Source organism: Bufo gargarizans, chromosome 1 (genome assembly GCF_014858855.1).
Source record: "Bufo gargarizans isolate SCDJY-AF-19 chromosome 1, ASM1485885v1, whole genome shotgun sequence".
In the NCBI taxonomy this organism is placed as follows: Eukaryota; Metazoa; Chordata; class Amphibia; order Anura; family Bufonidae; genus Bufo; species Bufo gargarizans.
In genome coordinates, this window is record NC_058080.1 from 296,429,418 (window position 1) to 296,447,607 (window position 18,190).

At 41.2% G+C, this 18,190-nt stretch overlaps 1 protein-coding gene across 1 annotated transcript in view; it reads right to left on the bottom strand.

Moving 5' to 3' along the window:
• FNTA (farnesyltransferase, CAAX box, alpha) overlaps nt 1–18,190 on the bottom strand; it is a 50,563-nt gene that overhangs the window by 10,877 nt on the left and 21,496 nt on the right. Inside the window, exons 6-8 of the mRNA XM_044279126.1 lie at nt 16,789–16,937; nt 12,051–12,113; nt 11,148–11,319 (exon numbers count right to left, since the gene is read on the bottom strand). Of these exons, the coding sequence (XP_044135061.1) occupies nt 11,148–11,319; nt 12,051–12,113; nt 16,789–16,937 (384 nt within the window). The remainder of the gene's footprint in view (nt 1–11,147; nt 11,320–12,050; nt 12,114–16,788; nt 16,938–18,190) is intronic.

An 18,190-nucleotide genomic window follows, 5' to 3' on the forward strand; every position in this document is an offset into this window, starting at 1 on the left:
TTGGATCCAGATTGCAGAGTGGACCAGAGCCCCCACGATCTTTGTCTCCTTAGACGCTGAAAAAGCGTTCGATAGAGTGCACTGGGGGTTTCTGGATCAGACTCTTAGGAAATTTGGGTTCAACGGGCATATCTTGCAGGCTATACTGGGATTGTACTCTGCGCAAAAAGGCAAATGTTTTAGCTTCAGGCTTTTTGTCTGCTCCTTTCTCGATTACCAATGGGACTAGACAGGGGTGCCCATTATCACCTCTGATATTCGTATTGGTAATGGAGCCATTGGCGGAAAAAATACGGAACTGCACGCAAATATCTGGAGTCACAGTAGGGAAATGTTCACACTGCATTGATTTGTATGCCGATGATGTTATCCTGACACTCTCTATCACTTCAGGCTGTAACTGAAATACTAAACCAGTATTCCTCATTATCCTATTATAAGCTAAATGTTGGCAAAACTAATGTGCTCCCTATTAATGTACCAGAAAGTTTACATCAGGTATTAAGTGATAGATATCCCTTCACCTGGGCCACCGAATCGATACGTTATTTAGGAGTGGAGCTTACTAGCTCATTGTCTAATCTGCTTTCACTAAACCTTAAAAAACTAAGGACTGAATTACAAACTGACTACTCCAAGTACAGTAAAGCAATGCTTTCGTGGACTGCAAAAATAAACGCGGTTAAGATGCTAATTCTTCCCAAAATTCTGTACATATTCAGGTGCATACCTCTGAAAATACCAAGAGCGTACATCAAACAACTACAAGGTGACATGCTTAGCTTCATATGGGGAAGCTCCCCCCCAGGATTAGGAATAATGTATTGTATCCTATTAGTAAAGGTGGGCTGGGGGTCCCAGATCTATACAGTTACTATTTAGCCAATCTGTTGGACCAAACTATGGAATGGTGGTCACCTTACAAATGGCTCAGTATAGAAGAGGTTTATGTTAGGAGGCGGTCCCTTACGTCACTGATAGCTGCCTACTTGTTCCCGTGCCACGGAGCACAATGCAAGCCTCCATGTTCGCATGGGCGCACTTATTCAAAATCAGAGCACCTTTACCCCTGGAAAAGAAACATTTCCCCATCTCTGCTATAGAGTATCATATCCCTAGACTTCATATCACAGGATGGCTGAACTGCAGGATTGGTACGCTTGGAAACCTATTTGACCAGTCTACGCTACGATCCTTCGAGGTATTGCATTCCACCTATAACTTACCTAACTCGATTTTCTATCAATACTTACAGATCCGTAATTTTCTCTCAATTTAGATGCTACAGCAGATGTGAGTGACCCAATTGGCAAGCTACTAAGGGCAGATAACTGTTCCCATTCCAGCCTCTCCTTTTGGTATTCATGTCGGATGTCATTAGACAAAGAAAGCAAAAAGCCTTTTATGTCCAGGTGGGAGGCAGAAATGAGAAAGGAATTCTCTCTGGGTAAATGGATGGATGCCATGTACTGGTCCATGAAAAGCTCTAAATGCATAAACCATGCAGAGCAAAAATAGGAAAACCCAATTAAGGTGGTGCCTAACGCCGGATAGACTGGCTCATGTCATTCCCAACTATTCTCCATGGATGTGGGATGTGGTCAGATAGGCTCCCGTATCATATGTGGTGGGAGTGTTCTGTGTTAACCCACTTCTGGGCCTCAGTCTCGAAGGTTTTAGAAGAAATAACTGGGATTACGGGAATAATGACCCCAGAGCTAGCAATCCTCAGTATAGGTTTGGTGGACATTCCCTGTGATAGTAGAGGCACGGTAGCACATATCCTCTTTGCATCAAAGAAAGTGATTGCATGTCAATGGAAAAGTCTACATAGAATTGCAGTGCATAACTCATGGCTGCAATGGTTGTCCAGTCCATATGCAGAGTCACTTTCACGTTACCTGATATAGTCCTTCTGCGCAAGTGCAATGGCAGTGTGTACAGTACGATTTGGCCGTAAATTGTGAGAGGCATTGCTCACCATGTAAAACTTACAGTACATGTACTATCCTCAACCTAATGACCCTCTTATATTTTTGTATGGAACCTTTATTATCTTTCTTTATGTAAGTCTTGTCTATTTTGTTAACTTTACTTGAAGCAAAATATTCAATAAAAACGTATTGATTAAAAAAACCTAGAGAGGGGTCGTTGATCCAGGGAGTTATTCTGATTTCCTGATTGGAGTCGGGAAGAAATATATATATTTTTCTTTTTCTTCATTTTTCCCCCATAAAGGTCATACAAGACCTCTGGGGGACATTTAACTTCACATTCCCTCCCCCCCCCCCCTCTTTTCCGGTGCGCTATAGCTGCACCGGAAAGGGCTAAACCTCCCTGCATGCAGCCATTCTAGCTAGTGACTGCATGCAGAGAGGTTCTGTGCTTCTCTGTGCCACTGTGTTTTCAACTTTTCCTGCTGAAAGAAGAAAAGGAGAACATCATGTGGAATTGCTGCACTTTTTTTTTTAGGGATCTGTAAGAGCTGCAGATGAAGGAAAAAAAAAAAAAAAAAAAAGTGCAGCAATTCCACATGATGTTCTCCTTTTCTTCTTTCAGCAGGAAAAGTTGAAAACACTGTGGTGGTGCACCACAAGTCCCAGCAAGCCAACAAGCAGCACAGAAAAGCAAAGAACCTCTCTGCATGCAGTCACTAGCTAGAATGGCTGCATGCAGGGAGGTTTAGCCCTTTCCGGTGCAGCTATAGCGCTGCCATTGGCTGGAGCGTTGTTCCAGCCAATCGCAGCACTGGCAGGGGACGCCAAACATTGGTGTCCCCTGCCTCACCTCGGAGGAGACAGGTCCTGACCAGTTCAGCATTCGCGCCATACAGTACTGAAACAAAGTTTTATGCAAATCAACTTCAAATGTTTTATCCCTACTCATGACCACTCATGTAATGTTTTTAACCACCTCTCGTCCGCACATTGACTATTAACGTCCGGGATTCAGAGATCGCAGCTGCACGCTAATCGTGCAGATCGGGTTGTCCGCTGTCAGTTCCCTGCCTTCTCGATCGCTGTACACACAGCGCAAGAAGCGCTATGCTCTTCCTGTTCTGGCCTGGCGGTCATTGGACCTCGATCAGCCCTGCACTGAGGCTGTACAGCGCAGTATACCGCTGTACAGCCTCTCTGGGGGTCGTATTTCCCCTGTAACTGGGGCTACTATGCCATCCCCAGTTACAGGAGAAAATCAATAAGGGGGGGGGGGGGGGGGGATGTGAAGTTAAATGTCCCCAGAGGTCTTTTATGACCTTATGGGGGACAAAATGTGCAAAAAAAAAAAGTTAAAAATAGAATAAGAGACATATTTGGTATTGTCGCGTCCGTGACAGTTGGCTGTATAAATATATCACATGATCCGATAAACACCATATAATATATATATATATATATATATATATATATATATATATATATATATATATATATATATATATTAGTGGGATGCGAAAGTTTGGGCAACCTTGTTAATCATCATGATTTTCCTGTATAAATCGTTGGTTGTTACGATAAAAAAAGTCAGTTAAATATATCATATAGGAGACACACACAGTGATATTTGAGAAGTGAAATGAAGTTTATTGGATTTACAGAAAGTGTGCTATAATTGTTAACAAAATTAGGCAGGTGCATAAATTTGGGCACCACAAAAAATAAATGAAATCAATATTTAGCAGATCCTCCTTTTGCAGAAATTACAGCCTCTAAACGCTTCCTGTAGGTTCCAATGAGAGTCTGGATTCTGGTTGAAGGTATTTTGGACCATTCCTCTTTACAAAACATCTTTAGTTCATTCAGGTTTGATGGCTTCCGAGCATGGACAGCTCTCTTTAAGATCACCACAGATTTTCAATTATATTCAGGTCTGGGGACTGAGATGGCCATTCCAGAACGTTGTACTTGTTCCTCTGCATAAATGCCTTAGTGGATTTTGAGCAGTGTTTAGGGTTGTTGTCTTGTTGAAAGATCCAGCCCCGGCGCAGCTTCAGCTTTGTCACTGATTGCTGGACATTGGTCTCCAGAATCTGCTGATATTGAGTGGAATCCATGCGTCCCTCAACTTTGACAAGATTCCCAGTCCCTGCACTGGCCACACAGCATGATGGAACCACCACTATATTTTACTGTAGGTAGCAGGTGTTTTTCTTGGAATGCTGTGTTCTTTTTCCTCCATGCATAACGCCCCTTGTTATGGCCAAATAACTCAATTTTAGTTTCATCAGTCCACAGCACCTTATTCCAAAATGAAGCTGGCTTGTCCAAATGTGCTTTAGCCCACCTCAAGCGGCACTTTTCGTGCTGTGGGCGGAGAAAAGGCTTCCTCTGCATCACTCTCGCATACAGCATCTCCTTGTTTAAAGTGCGCCGAATGGTTTAACGATGCACAGTGACTCCATCTGCAGCAAGAGGATGTTGTAGGTCTTTGGTGCTGGTCTGTGGGTTGACTCTGACTGTTCTCACCATTCGTCGCTTCTGTCTATCCGAGATTTTTCTTGGTCTGCCACTTCGAGCCTTAACTTGAACTGAGCCTGTGGTCTTCCATTTCCTCAATATGTTCCTAACTACGGAAACAGACAGCTGAAATCTCTGAGACAGCTTTCTGTATCCTTCCCCTAAACCATGATGGTGAACAATCTTGGTCTTCAGGTCATTTGAGAGTTGTTTTGAGACCCCCATGTTGCTACTCTTCAGAGAAAATTAAAAAGGAGGGAAACTTACAATTGACCCCCTTAAATACTCTCTCTCATAATTGGATTCACCTGTGTATGTAGGTCAGGGGTCACTGAGCTTACCCAGCCAATTTGAGTTCCAATAATTAGTTCTAAAGGTTTTGGAATCAATAAAATGACAACAGTGCCCAAATTTATGCACCTGCCTAATTTTGTTTTAACAATTATAGAACACTTTCTGTAAATCCAATAAACTTCATTTCACTTCTCAAATATCACTGTGTGTCTCCTATATGATATATTTAACTGATATTTTTTATCGTAACAACCAACGATTTATACAGGAAAATCATGACGATTAACAAGGTTGCCCAAACTTTCGCATCCCACTGTATAATCTCAGAACATGAACACATTAAAACATAATTTGTTTCAAAAATGCTATTATTGTGTAAAACTTAAATAAGAAAAAAAGTATACATATTGGGTATCGCCACGTCCGTAACCATCTGCTCTATAAAAATGTCACATGACCTAACCCCTCAGGTGAACGCTGTAAAAATAAATAAAAAACCGTGCTAAAACAACCAATTCTTTTGGTCACCTTGCCCCATAAAGTGTTATAATGAATGATCAAAAAATCATATGTACCCAAAAACAGTACCAATAAAACTGGCACCTTATCCCCTAGTTTCCAAAATGGGGTCACTTTTTGGGAGTTTCTACTGTAAGGGTGCATCAGGGGGGCTTCAAATGGGACATGGCATCTAAAAACCAGTTCAGCAAACTCTGCCTTCCAAAAACCATGTGGCGCTCCTTTTCTTCTGCGCCCTGCCGTGTGACCTTACAGCAGTTTACGACCACATGTGGGGTGTTTCTGTAAACCGCAGAATCTGGGTAATAAATATTACATTTTGTTTGGCTGTTAACCCTCAATGTGTTAAAGAAAAAAAAATTTGGATTAAAATGGAAAATCTGCCAAAAAAGTGAAATTTTAAATTTTTATCTCCATTTTCCTTTAATTCTTCTGGAATGCCTAAAGGGTTAACAAAGTTTGTAAAATCAGTTTTAAGTAACTTGAGGGGTGTAGTTTCTACAATGGGGTCATTTATGCGGGTATCCACTATGTAAGCCCCACAAAGTGACTTCAGACCTGAACTGGTCCTTAAAAAGTGGGTTTTGGCAATTTTCTTAAAAATTCTTTAAGAATTGCTTCTAAACTTCTAAACCTTCTAACGTCAGAAAAAAAGAAAATTACATTTCCAAAATGATGCCAACATAAAGTAGACATATGGGGAATGTTGAGTAATAAATATTTTATGAGGTATCACTTTCTGTTTTAAAAGCAGAGAAACTGATTTTTTTTTTGTAAATTTGGGATTTTTTTTCATAAATAAAAGGTGAAATATATTGACTCAAATTTATGACCATCATGAAGTACACTGTGCCACGAGAAAACACTCTGAATGGCGTTCCAAAGTTATTACCACATAAAGCGAGATATGTCAGATTTGCAAAATTAGGCCTGGTCAGGAAGGGGCAAATGGCCCGGATGTGAAGTGATAAGTGATCTTTATTCAAGAAAAAAAACCTGTTATTACCGTATTTTTTGCTTCCTGACCAGGAGAGGCGAGTTTTTGGTCTGATCTGAGGTCTGATTTGGGGTCTTATCAAACAGAGGGTCCGATTAGGGGTCTGAGATAAGGTCTTCTTAACATTGGGGGTATGAGCTGAGGTCTGCTGAAAAACATTGTCTTATTTTCCTCCTCTTAAACGTAGGTGCGTCTTATAAGGCAAGAAATATGGTAATTCATGAAATGTACAGTAGGTGTGGATTTTCCCATATATTCTTTTTGATAGTACTGTTGTAGTTTATCTATGGGTGTGTTTTATGACGATTTATTATGCCAGTCCCCTTTTTATAGGAGTTATACAATTTTCATCTTTGGCAGCACCTCTGCTGTTCCTCTTTCTGGTCCTACTTCTCCTGGACTAAGGCTTGGTTCAGACCTGAGCGCTTTATAGCGCGTTCCCACGCGCTGTAAAACGCTCAACAGGCAAGAACCAATGCTTCCCTATGGGAATGGTTCTCACCTGAGCGTTTTACAGCGCGTAGGATCGCGCTGTAAAACGCCCAACGCCCCAAGAAGTACAGGAGCTTCTTTGGGGCGTCTTGCCGCGCGTTCCCGTACATAGACTTCAGCGGGAACGCGTGACAATGGGCGTTCGCTTGTCTCTGTATGCGCGACTGCAAATGCCCGTACAATCGCGCATACAGAGCGTACGTTCAGATCTGAACCCAGCGTAAGATGCTCAGTGGCTTCCCTGCACCCTCCCCCTCCCCTCAGTGCTGGCATATTGACTTTGTGAAGTGGTCCAGATACATTTCATTTATTCATCCCTACTTCTAAATTGTTATATGTATGTAGCTACAGCTCTGTCTAGACACTGGAGAAGTAAATTGTTAAGGTATTACATACCATATTTATTTCTGGAGCTATATGCGAGTGACTTTTCTATGCAGGGAAGGAATGTGTTAAGAGCCAACGGCATTGCACTATTGGAGATGCAGGAGCTTGATAGCCTCGTATGAGCTGTTGCCTCCCACAGAAAGGGAAGAAAGTCTTCCAGATATGCGTGCCCAAAGCCATCACATGTGATAAAATAAAAATTAATGTATACTCACCAGTTAACCCCCTGCAGTTTCCAGTCCCGCCAGGCTTTATTTGGCTGCAATGATGATGTGCTTTCTACCTCAACATGACCTCTGCAGCCAGTTACTGGCCTCAGCGGTCTTGTGTCGTATACTGTTGAGGCAGCAGCTCTGGGCCGGAAGTACCAGAGCTGGAAATTGTGAGTTGTTAACTGGCGAGTGTACATTTTTTGTAGTATCACTTTTATTGGCTTTAAAACACATGTTGTAAATAACAGACAACCCTCTAAATGTGTGGAAGAGAAATAAGGTTTTGTAGTAATTGAGGAGATTTATAGAGCTTTTAAGCCAATTTTCTGCCATAGAAAACTTGCAAACATGGTGCAAGTCCCAGCAACTTTTCCGGTTGGAAAGGGGTGTGCACCTTTTACTAATTATGTCAGATCTTAGCACAAGTCTAATCATCAACACCGATCATCCAGGGGTTATCCAGGAAATTATAATGATGACCTATCATATGACCTATAATTATCATCGGCAGTTGTCCGAGTCCTGGCACGCTCAATGGAGTTCTGGTGAATGTGGTCGGCTCCCAACAGCTCACTAGGCACTGCGTTGTATGTAGTATAGCTGTTGTGCTTGGTATTGCAGCTCAGCCACATTCACATCAACTAGACCATGTGACCGATATATGGTGATGTTACATGGCCTAGGAAGCTCCTAACAGCTCATCAGTGGGAATATCGGGTCTCAGACCACAGCCGATCTAATATTGATGACCCATCAGGTTAGGTAATCAATATTATTTCCCGGATAACCCCTTTAACCGTTTGCCGTCACACTAACGCCGAAAGGCGCGAGTGCGGCAAAATGCAGAACAGAATTGCGGACGTGTAAATGGGGCCTAAGGGTCCCTTATCACCTCCAGTTAGTTAGCTACTTTTTGCCACAAGTTAGCAGAAATTGTTATTTTTTCTTGTGTTTTTTTCTTACAAAGTCTCATATTCCACTAACTTGTGCCAAAAAATAAAATCTTACATGAACGCACCATACCCCTCACGGAATCCAAATGCATAAAAATGCCCTGTGAAATCCTAAAGGTACTCATTGGAATATGTGCCCCTTTGCGCATCTTGGCTGCAAAAGAGTGTCACACATGTGGTATCGCCGTACTCAGGAGAAGTTGGGGAATGTGTTTTGGGGTGTATTTTTACATATACCCATGCTGGGTGAGAGAAATATCTCTGTAAATTGACAACTTTGTATATAAAAATGGAAAAAGTTGTAATTTACAGAGATATTTCTCACCCAGCATGGGTATGTGTGAAAAGACACCCCAAAACACATTGCCCTACTTCTCCTGAGTACGGCAATACGTGTGGCACTTTTTTTGCAGCCTAGGTGCGCAAAGGGGCCCAAATTCCAATGAGTACCTTTTAGGAGGGCATTTTTAGACATTTGGATTCCAGACTTCTTTTCACACTTTAGGGCCCCTAAAATGCCAGGGCAGTATAAATACCCCACAAGTGACCCCATTTTGGAAAGAAGACACCTCAAGGTATTCCGTGAGGGGCATAGCGAGTTAATGTAAAATTTTACGCACCTAGGCTGCAAAAAAGTGTCACACGTGTGGTATCGCAATACTCAGAAGAAGTAGGGCAATGTGTTTTGGGGTGTATTTTTACATATATCCATACTGTGTGTGAGAAATATCTCTGTAAATGACAACTTTTTAAAAAAATGTATACAAAGTTGTCAATTTACTGAGATATTTCTCTCACCCACCATGGGTATATGTAAAAATACACCCCAAAACACATTGTCCTACTTCTTCTGAGTACGGCGATACCACATGTGTGACACTTTCTTGCAGCCCCGCCCAAAAAGCCAGAACAGTAAACACACCCCACAAATGACCTCATTTCGTAAAGTAGACAAACCAAGTATTCACTTAGGGGCATAGTGAGTCCGTGGGAGATTTTTTATTTTTTTTATGCCAGAAGTTAGCAGAAATGGAAACTTTATATATATATATATATATATATATATATATATATATATATATATATATATATATATAATTTTTATTTATTTTTCCTCAGAAAGTGTCATTGTGAAAAATAAATAAATAATAAATACATACATGAACTCACCATGCCCCTCCGCAAATATTTTGGGGTGTCTTCTTTCTAAAATGGGGTCATTTGTGGGGTGTTTATACTGCCCTGGCATTCTAGCACCTCAAGAAACACGACAGGTGCTCAGAAAGTCAGAGCTGCTTCAAAATGCGGAAATTCACATTTTTGTACCATAGTTTGTAAACGCTATAACTTTTGCGCAAACCAATAAATATACACTTATTGGATTGTTTTTTTATCAAAGACATGTAGCACAATAAATTCTGACACAAACTTGTATAGAAATGCAATTATATTTGAACAATTTTACTAGAAAAAGTTAAATACACTTTTTTTTGAGAAAATTGCGGTCTATTTTGCTTAATATCAGAAAAACGAAAACTCTCAGCAGCAATCAAATACCACCAAAAGAAAGCTGTATTTGTGAGAAGAAAAGGAGGTAAAATTAATTTGGGTGCCAAGTTGCATGACCAAGCAATAAACAGTTTAAGTTGTGAAGTGCCGATTTGTAAAAAAAAGGGCCTGGTCACTAGGGGGTATAAACCTGTGGTCCTTAAGTGGTTAATAAACCTCCCACATTTTTTATTTTGATAAGACTTTCCTAGGGTCATATTGGAAGCATACGCTTCCTTATTGTCCACATAGACAATACAGCAGGGTGCATGTGTTTTATGGCAGCTGTAATAAATGCAAGTCAACTAACAGAAATATAATTATTACCGAATCATTGTGCAGTGATTTATAATGCATATAGCAGTGGCGTACATAGAGAAGGGCCACATAGCAAGGATCAGACCAGGCCCCCCCCCCCCCCATACAGGACAGAAGGGTTTCTGCCCAAGTTTTCACCTCCAGTCGAAGAGGAGATTATCCCAACTAAGACTAGGCTCCCTCTTGCCCTGGGCTCCATAGCAGTCGCATGGTCTGCCGCTATGGTAGTTACGCCCCTGGCATACAATGATGGTGCCTTATCTATCTGCCTGATTTAGGCCTCCAACAGTACAATACAGTTGTCATGAACCACACACCCTTTAAAGTTGTGCAAACTGTACCCATTCTTCTCGACCTGCAAAGTGAAGATGACTTATCTGATTACCAGCGCCGACTCCCCACTCCTTCTCCTGCATGCCTACAATGCTACGCTGGGCTTCATTGAGGTCAACATCCGGTTTGACAATGCCGCAGCCAATCACTGGCCACAGTGGTGTCTGGCTTCCCTTGCATCAGGGAAAATGGTCACAGGACGCAAGAGGAGGACTAAGTAAGGAAGCAGTCGGGAGCTGGCACAAGGAAGCAGGCAAGTTCCCTTTGCAGGTCCAGCAGAATAGGGGTTTGTCAAACTCCCACCTCCCCCCAATTCTTGAACAACCTCTTTAATGATAATGAGAATTTTGCTCTTCTTCTGTCCCAGTCTATACAGCAAAGCAAGAAACAGGAAGTGTGCGCCCATTATTACACAAAATATGGTCACTGTAAAATGGATTCCTTATTGCTGACCCCATTACAACAATTAAGCATGACAGTCTGTACACTGTGAAACAAACCCTAGCCATCCGCTACAGACTACTGGTGAGGGCGGGTTTATTCACAGTGTGCCATGTCAAAGTATATAATAACTGGACTATTGATTTGTGGAAAGTTTCCATCTGGAGGGACACTTTAAATATATAGTAGTACAAACCTCTAATGCTTGTTTCAAGATTTCCTCGGTGTTGTCACACTTTTTCTCCAACAGGTCATCATATAAATCTATTAAAAAGGCCACAAGAAATGGAGAGCTGTGCGTTTGCTGCAAAGCCTGGATTTGCTCCAAAAGGTTTGGATAATCTGACATGCCTCGGTCTTGCAATATTCTAAAAGCAACATATTGGTTACATGTAAGGCTTCAGTAACAATGAAGAAATAAGAAAATTTAAGAGTAGGAGGGAGACGTGTTAAAAATTATTATTCTCTGACCGGTTAGAAAGGTGCATGATGTAAACTTAAGTGAATGTAATCTTCTCATCAGTGACTGTATTTGCGAGTTATCCCCTCACTTCTGATCCTCAGCTGTGTCATGTGACCAACTCTGATCTCCAACTGACACAGGACAGGAAGTCAGTTACTCCTCTATTCATTCCTATGAGACCGACATGGAGGCCCCTATAGGAAAACAGAGAAACTGACTTTCTGTTCACACAAGTTGCTGTGTGGACTGATTGCTTCAAGTTACGGCTGTTCGCACTAGCCATATCGAGCTGACCACTATAGGCACCTCCACCCCAGACTCCTGTAGGAAATGTACTTTTTTACATTTAGACTAATCTCATATGCACACAGGCTCCTTTTCAGGGTCTTAATGTTTACAGTGTATCTTTACCATTGATGTTCCATGCAAGTATGGTTTATTGTTCACCTTTGTTATAACAGTCTATTTGTTTTCCCCTTTTTTACCCAAGGCTTAGGGAAATACCGTACCTTTTTTACATTATTTATTTTTTTCAAAGAAGCAGTTATTAAACTTGTACTTGAAAATCACTTCTGTAAAAAAAAACTGCAATCATTCTACTACACATGAAAATGCCAAGTGCAGCATATATCTTACCCTCGCAAATAGTTCCAAGCACTCTCGTTATGAGGCGCAACCTTGATCATCGCAAGAGCATACCTGGTAGGAAGAAGTGTGCCAAAGATCAAAAGTAAGAATTCAACAAGCTACTCTTTTAAACATACTAATGAGTAGAAGACCGGCTCTAAAATGAATGACATGCATCCTCACAGTGAAACAGATTTAACAGTGTCTTACTTTGCACTGTTTAAGAATACGAATTACAGTCTTAGGCTATGTTCACAAGGGAGTGGTTCCGCAAAACATGGGCACCGGCCGTGTGAGCCGCATCGCAAGTCAATGGGTCAGCGATCCACGAGATACGGTGAAAGATAGGACATGTCCTATCTTTCGCCATATCTTGCAGATCACACTTCAATTGGTCCACACCATGATGCAGAGTTCACACGCCAGTGCATCTGTTTTGCAGACCCTCTGTTTGCTTTCCGCAACACGAGCACAGTCGTGTAGCTGTAGCCTTAATATTAGGCAAATTTACTATTGTGGCGCATGGACCTTTGTAAACTTGGAGCATCGTAAATCTTGTGCCAGTGAATCTTTGTCAGTGAAAAAAACACTAGTCTAAGTTTACGCCACCTATACGTTGGTGTAGTTTCACTCCAAAAATGCTCCAATTTTTGGCGCACAGAGCTGCAATTAGGCCACATTCCTTTCCCTATGAACCCACGCCCCCTTGTCAAATACGGCATAATGTTTAGAAGAGTGTAAAAGAGTATTATTGCTGATTTATTGAAAACATAATGAAAATACTGCAGTAACCTAAGTATTCAGACCCTTTACTCAGTAATTAGGTGGAAGCACCTTCGGCAGCAATTACAGCCTCCATTCTTCTTGGAAATGATGCCACCCGGTTGGCACATCTGGATTTGAGGATTTTTTGCCATTCTTCCCTGTAGATCCTCTCAAGTTCTGCCAGTTGGATGGGGACCGTCTGTGGACAACCATTTTCAGGTCTCTCCAGAGATGTTCAATTGGGCTTAAAATTAGGACTCTGGCTGGTCCACTCAAGGACATTCATAGAATTGTCCCTAAGCCACTCCTGTGTTGTCTTAACTGCGTGCTTAGGGTCATTGTTGGGTTGGAACTTAAACCTTTGGCCCAGTATAGGGTCTAGAGCACACTGGATCAGGTTTTATTAAGAATATCTCTTGCTCTATTCAGCTTTCCCTCAACTCTGACCAGTCTCCCTGCCCCGGACGTTGAAAAATACACCTACAGCATAATGCTGCTACCACCATGCTGTAGGGATGGTATTGGGCAGATGAGCAGTACCTGGTTTCCTCCGGAAATGACTCTTAGAATTGAGGCCAAAAGTTGAATCATTGTTTCATCAGACCAGAGAACTCTTGTTTCTCGCATTCTAATAGTCATTTAAGTGCATTTCTGCAAATTCCAGGTGGGCTTTCATGAGTCTTTCTTTACCGAGAAGCAGCTCATTTCTGGCCACTCTTCCATAGAGCCCATATTGTACATATAATCTCATTTATCATGGTTCATTCATTTGTCTCCATTATTATTTCATTTTTCTTCCATTTCAAAGCCCTCATACCTCAATTCCCATCTCATTCTTTCCTCCTTCATCCATTCCAGCGCTACATGACTGCTACTTTTTGTCTAAACCAAAAAGGTACCTAATCCAAACCAGATCTTTCCTCTCTTCCCTCTGGTCCCCTTCAGTTCATCCAAGCCTCCAATAGAGATTATAATAAACGTTCCTCGGGTTCTCCATCCTCAATCATAGCCACATCCATCAGTACACATGCCCTCCACTTCCATATAATCTCTTCAGTATATATAATTTTTTCATCCATTATTTATCATCATGTATTTCTCCCTTCTATCTTAGAGTCCTTATTGTCCACAAATCTAATCTCATTTACCATGGACTATTCATTCTTCTCCATTATTTTCTTTTCTTTCTAATTTATAGCCCTACATCTCAGTTCCCATCTCATATTTCCTCCTTCATCCTTTTCAGCGCTACATAACCGCTACCTTGTTTAAACCAAAGGTACCTAATCTAAACCAGATCTTTCCTCCCCTTTCCCTCCCTCCGGTCCCCTTCAGTTCACTCTAGCCTCCTATATAGATTAGAATGAACGCCCCTCTGGTACCTCTATCTTCAATCACACCCACATCTATCAGCACATACACCCTCCACTTCCTCCCCGCCCCATACTGACATATCCTGCTCATGTTCCACTTGTTTCAATCGGCTACAATTGTGGACGCTGCATGTGTCAGTGTAGCAGAGCCTGACCGCGCGTCTCAGCGGCTGCACTCATCGGCATTCGCGCCTGACATACTGCTTTGTCTCCGATACGGGTGTGCTTCATTGAACCTCATATTGGTAATTCTCCATTAATATCCATGTAGACACAATTATTTCATGTATTGATTTATTTTATTACAGATACTTTGGCTCAAAATAATTAGTTTAGCTACCAAATATACTAATTATTAGGTTTTACTGGATACCCTACTTCATACTTATTTTCTGATATATACTAGTTATATAATTTGGAATTCACTAATCTACAATCAATGTGGGGACACAGATTATGAATTATTATACTCTAAAATATAAATTCATTACTTATTAACTGCCAGCAGTGTTCAGATACCTTTTGTTTTACTAGTGGTTAGTATTAGTCCTTTGAGTAGTGCCTACCACCAGCTACATCATCTTCCATTAATTAGTTGAGTTTTCATTATTATGTAATATTTAATATCCATTACCGATCAGGCCATTACCATTGAGTTTCTTTCCCTCCATGTTTAATGTTATTTTATTATTACCCTTATAATTATTATCTATCTTTTTACACTTTTTTTTTATATTATATCTTGGTATATAGATGTACATATTTTATTAACTTAACATGATGAGATGAATAGTATAATGAATTAATTTATCTTATTTTATAACATATATATATAAATTTATTTTAGACTTTAAATAAAAGGGTCCTTTGTACTCCGAAATGCGTTGTCCTGAATCTAAAATAAAACTACAATCATCATATACATACATTCACGTCTGGTTGTGTACTGCACCATCTAGTGTTAATCATCAGCTCTCAACACTAGTCTTTCCGATATTTACAGCTCTTTTGCACCCCACCGGCGGACTGGCTCCTGCCCCAAGGGTTCCTGATAGTCTCTGCTGCACCAACCAATTGATCTCCTTGCTTTTGCCTTCTCAGTCGTTGTGCCCAGTTTAGCAGAACACAAACAGGCGAGCAGACTACATCCACAGTGAAGAATAAGTTCCTGTGACGTACTTACCCTATGAGGGAATTTTGACTTTACCAATGTGGGCTTTATAGCGATATATGGCAAGAGTGCTGCAGTGATGGTTGACCTTCTGGAAGTTTCTCCCATCTGCAGATAGGAATTTTGGAGTTCAGCCAGAGTGACCATTAGATTCTTGGTCACCTCTCTTACCAAGGTCCTTCTCCCCCGATTACTTAGTTTGGTTGGAGGGCAGCCCTAGAAAGAGTCCTGGTTGTTCCAAAACTTCTCCCATTTAATAATTATGGAGACCACTGTGCTCCTGAAAACTTTCAGTGCAGCAGAAATTTGTTTGTACCTTTGTACCCTTCTCCAGATCTGTTCCACCACACAATCCTCTGAGCTCTACAGACAGCTCTCTTCCCCCCCCCCCCCATCAACTTGGTTTTGCTCCGATATGCATTTTCAGCTGTAAGACTTTATAAAGACAGTGGAACGCGTTTTTTACATAGTAAGGGGTCTGAATATTTATGTTAAAGCAAAATTATTTTTTTTCCCCTTTCAATAAATTAAGATTTAAAAAAAATTCTCCTTTCACTTATCATTTATGGGGACTGAGCGCAGATTGATGGTGAAAAACTTTTTTATTTTAGCACAAAGCCACAACATAAAATGTGAAAAAAGTGAAAGGGTCTGAATACTTTCCGAATGCACTGTATATAGTGTCTACACAATAGAGCTACACAGTTAACAGATTATTATTATACAGTGCTAAATGATAATGCTACACAGCAGGGGCCATGATTTAAGGCCATGGTAGAAGGGGTATAGTCTAACACTAATCTGTATATAGGATCATTTCTCTGCTATATACGGTTTGAGTAGACGTCAACAATTGGTAATTCCACTATATATATATATCTCAGGCTTTGAAGGCATATTTGCCAAAGTCAGATAGGTGCGGGTCCCACCTCACTATCTCCAAAACGGGCCTCTCAAAGTGAAGGAGGGTGCACCACCCGAATAAGTCCACCTTCCATTCACCGCTATAGGAGTTCTGAAAATCGACAGGTGCTGGCTTAGCTATTTCTGGCTGTCCCATATTGGTGAGAGGAGAGGTGGCAGTGCGTGCTCAGCTAATTACAGAACTCCTACAGCAATAGAGTGCACCTGCACATGCACGCTGTGCTCTCCTTCAAGTCAGGCAGCTCATTATAGGTGCTGGGGGTCCCAGCAGTGGAGCTGTAAGTGAACGTTGGGGAACAGTATGCCTTCTTTGACATGTCCAGCTGGGTGGAGGCGTTATTTAACAAAACATTTGACAGTTGGAAAGCATCTTTAAATGCTTCTAATTTTAAAAGGGAACACTTTGGCTAACGGGAGTATTTTGGCTAGAAATATAGTTCTGCAAAACATGAAAAATGCCACTCATGAAAAAAAAAAAAAAAAAAAAAAATGTAATAAAAAATAATTTACTTACTGGACCTCTCTTTCCAGAATCTGGGGATTGCTATACCCCGATGTATTAGAAATAATAAAGTATCTTTGGTTCCATGCAGAATTGTTTCTGAGATCTCGTGCTAACAACAGGTCAACAAACTGCAATTCACCTTCCCACAAATTAAACTCCTATAAAATAAGATAAAGAATAAATAAAATCTTAGAATGGCAAAAATAAAGATTGATTACTATAGTATAAACCTGCCTAGTATTACTAAGGAAATACAAAAGGGGAGATTTATCAAGATATCCTCTGGGCTGCTGGAGGGTGCACCCCTCGACATAAATTAGGCACATCCTCTGGCAGTCCGTGCGCCTCAGATCTATGACAGCTCAGAGTTGCTGTAGATTTCTGGCTTTGTTGATAACTTCGTTGCGGAGGTTGGTCTAACCCCCTAACCATCGTTGCCATGCCCTCTTTAAGGAAAGTGTTGAGGTTGGTATAATAGATGCAACAATTTTTTACCACCACTTTTCAGGTGCAATGGAGCTGATAAATCTCCCCCAAAGCGTAGGGGATATTATGTAAATGTACGATATAGAGAAGTAAAACGTAAAACAGTGATATTATATCACGAAAGTAGGGCATTTAACCTCTTACGGACACAGGGTGTACATGTACGCCGGGTGGGGATCGGAACTGGGTGCCTGCTGAAATCCATCAGCAGCCATCCTGGGTCAATGCCGAGGGGGGTCCTGTGACCCCGGCATAGAAGGGGTTTGTGTTTGAGGGAGCCCATCGAGTCCCCGTGCTGCTGTGGCGGGGACTTGATGTATCAGAAGGCAGCCCGATGCCATGAAGAGGCTGCCCAATGCCTTGCACGGCATCGGAACCTGCCTTCTACGGGAGCCGAGAAGATCCAGCCTCAGGCTGGGTCTCCTAGGCAACCGGTTAGTGTATGACACACTAAAAAAAAAGCCATTTTAATCACCTTACATAACAAAAAGTGCAACACCAAGTAATCAAAAAGTCATACGCACCCCAAAATAGTGCCAATCAAACAATCTCATCCCGAAAAAATGAGCCCCTACACAAGACAGTCGCCCAAAAAATAAAACTATGGCTTTCAGAATGTGGAGACACTAAATAATTTTATTTTAAATGCTTTGTTATGTAAAACTGAAACAAATAACCCCAAAAAGTTGTCATATTTGGTATTGCCGCGTCCGTGACTACCTGCTCTATATAAAATACCACATGATCTAACCTGTCAGATGAATGTTGTAAATAACAAAAAATTAAAATGGCGCCAAAACAGCCATTTCTTGTTACCTTGCCTCACAAAAAGTGTAATAGAGAGCAACCAAAAATCATAAGTACCCTAAAATAGTACCAACAAAACTGCCACCCTATCCCGTAGTTTCCAAAATGGGGTCACTTT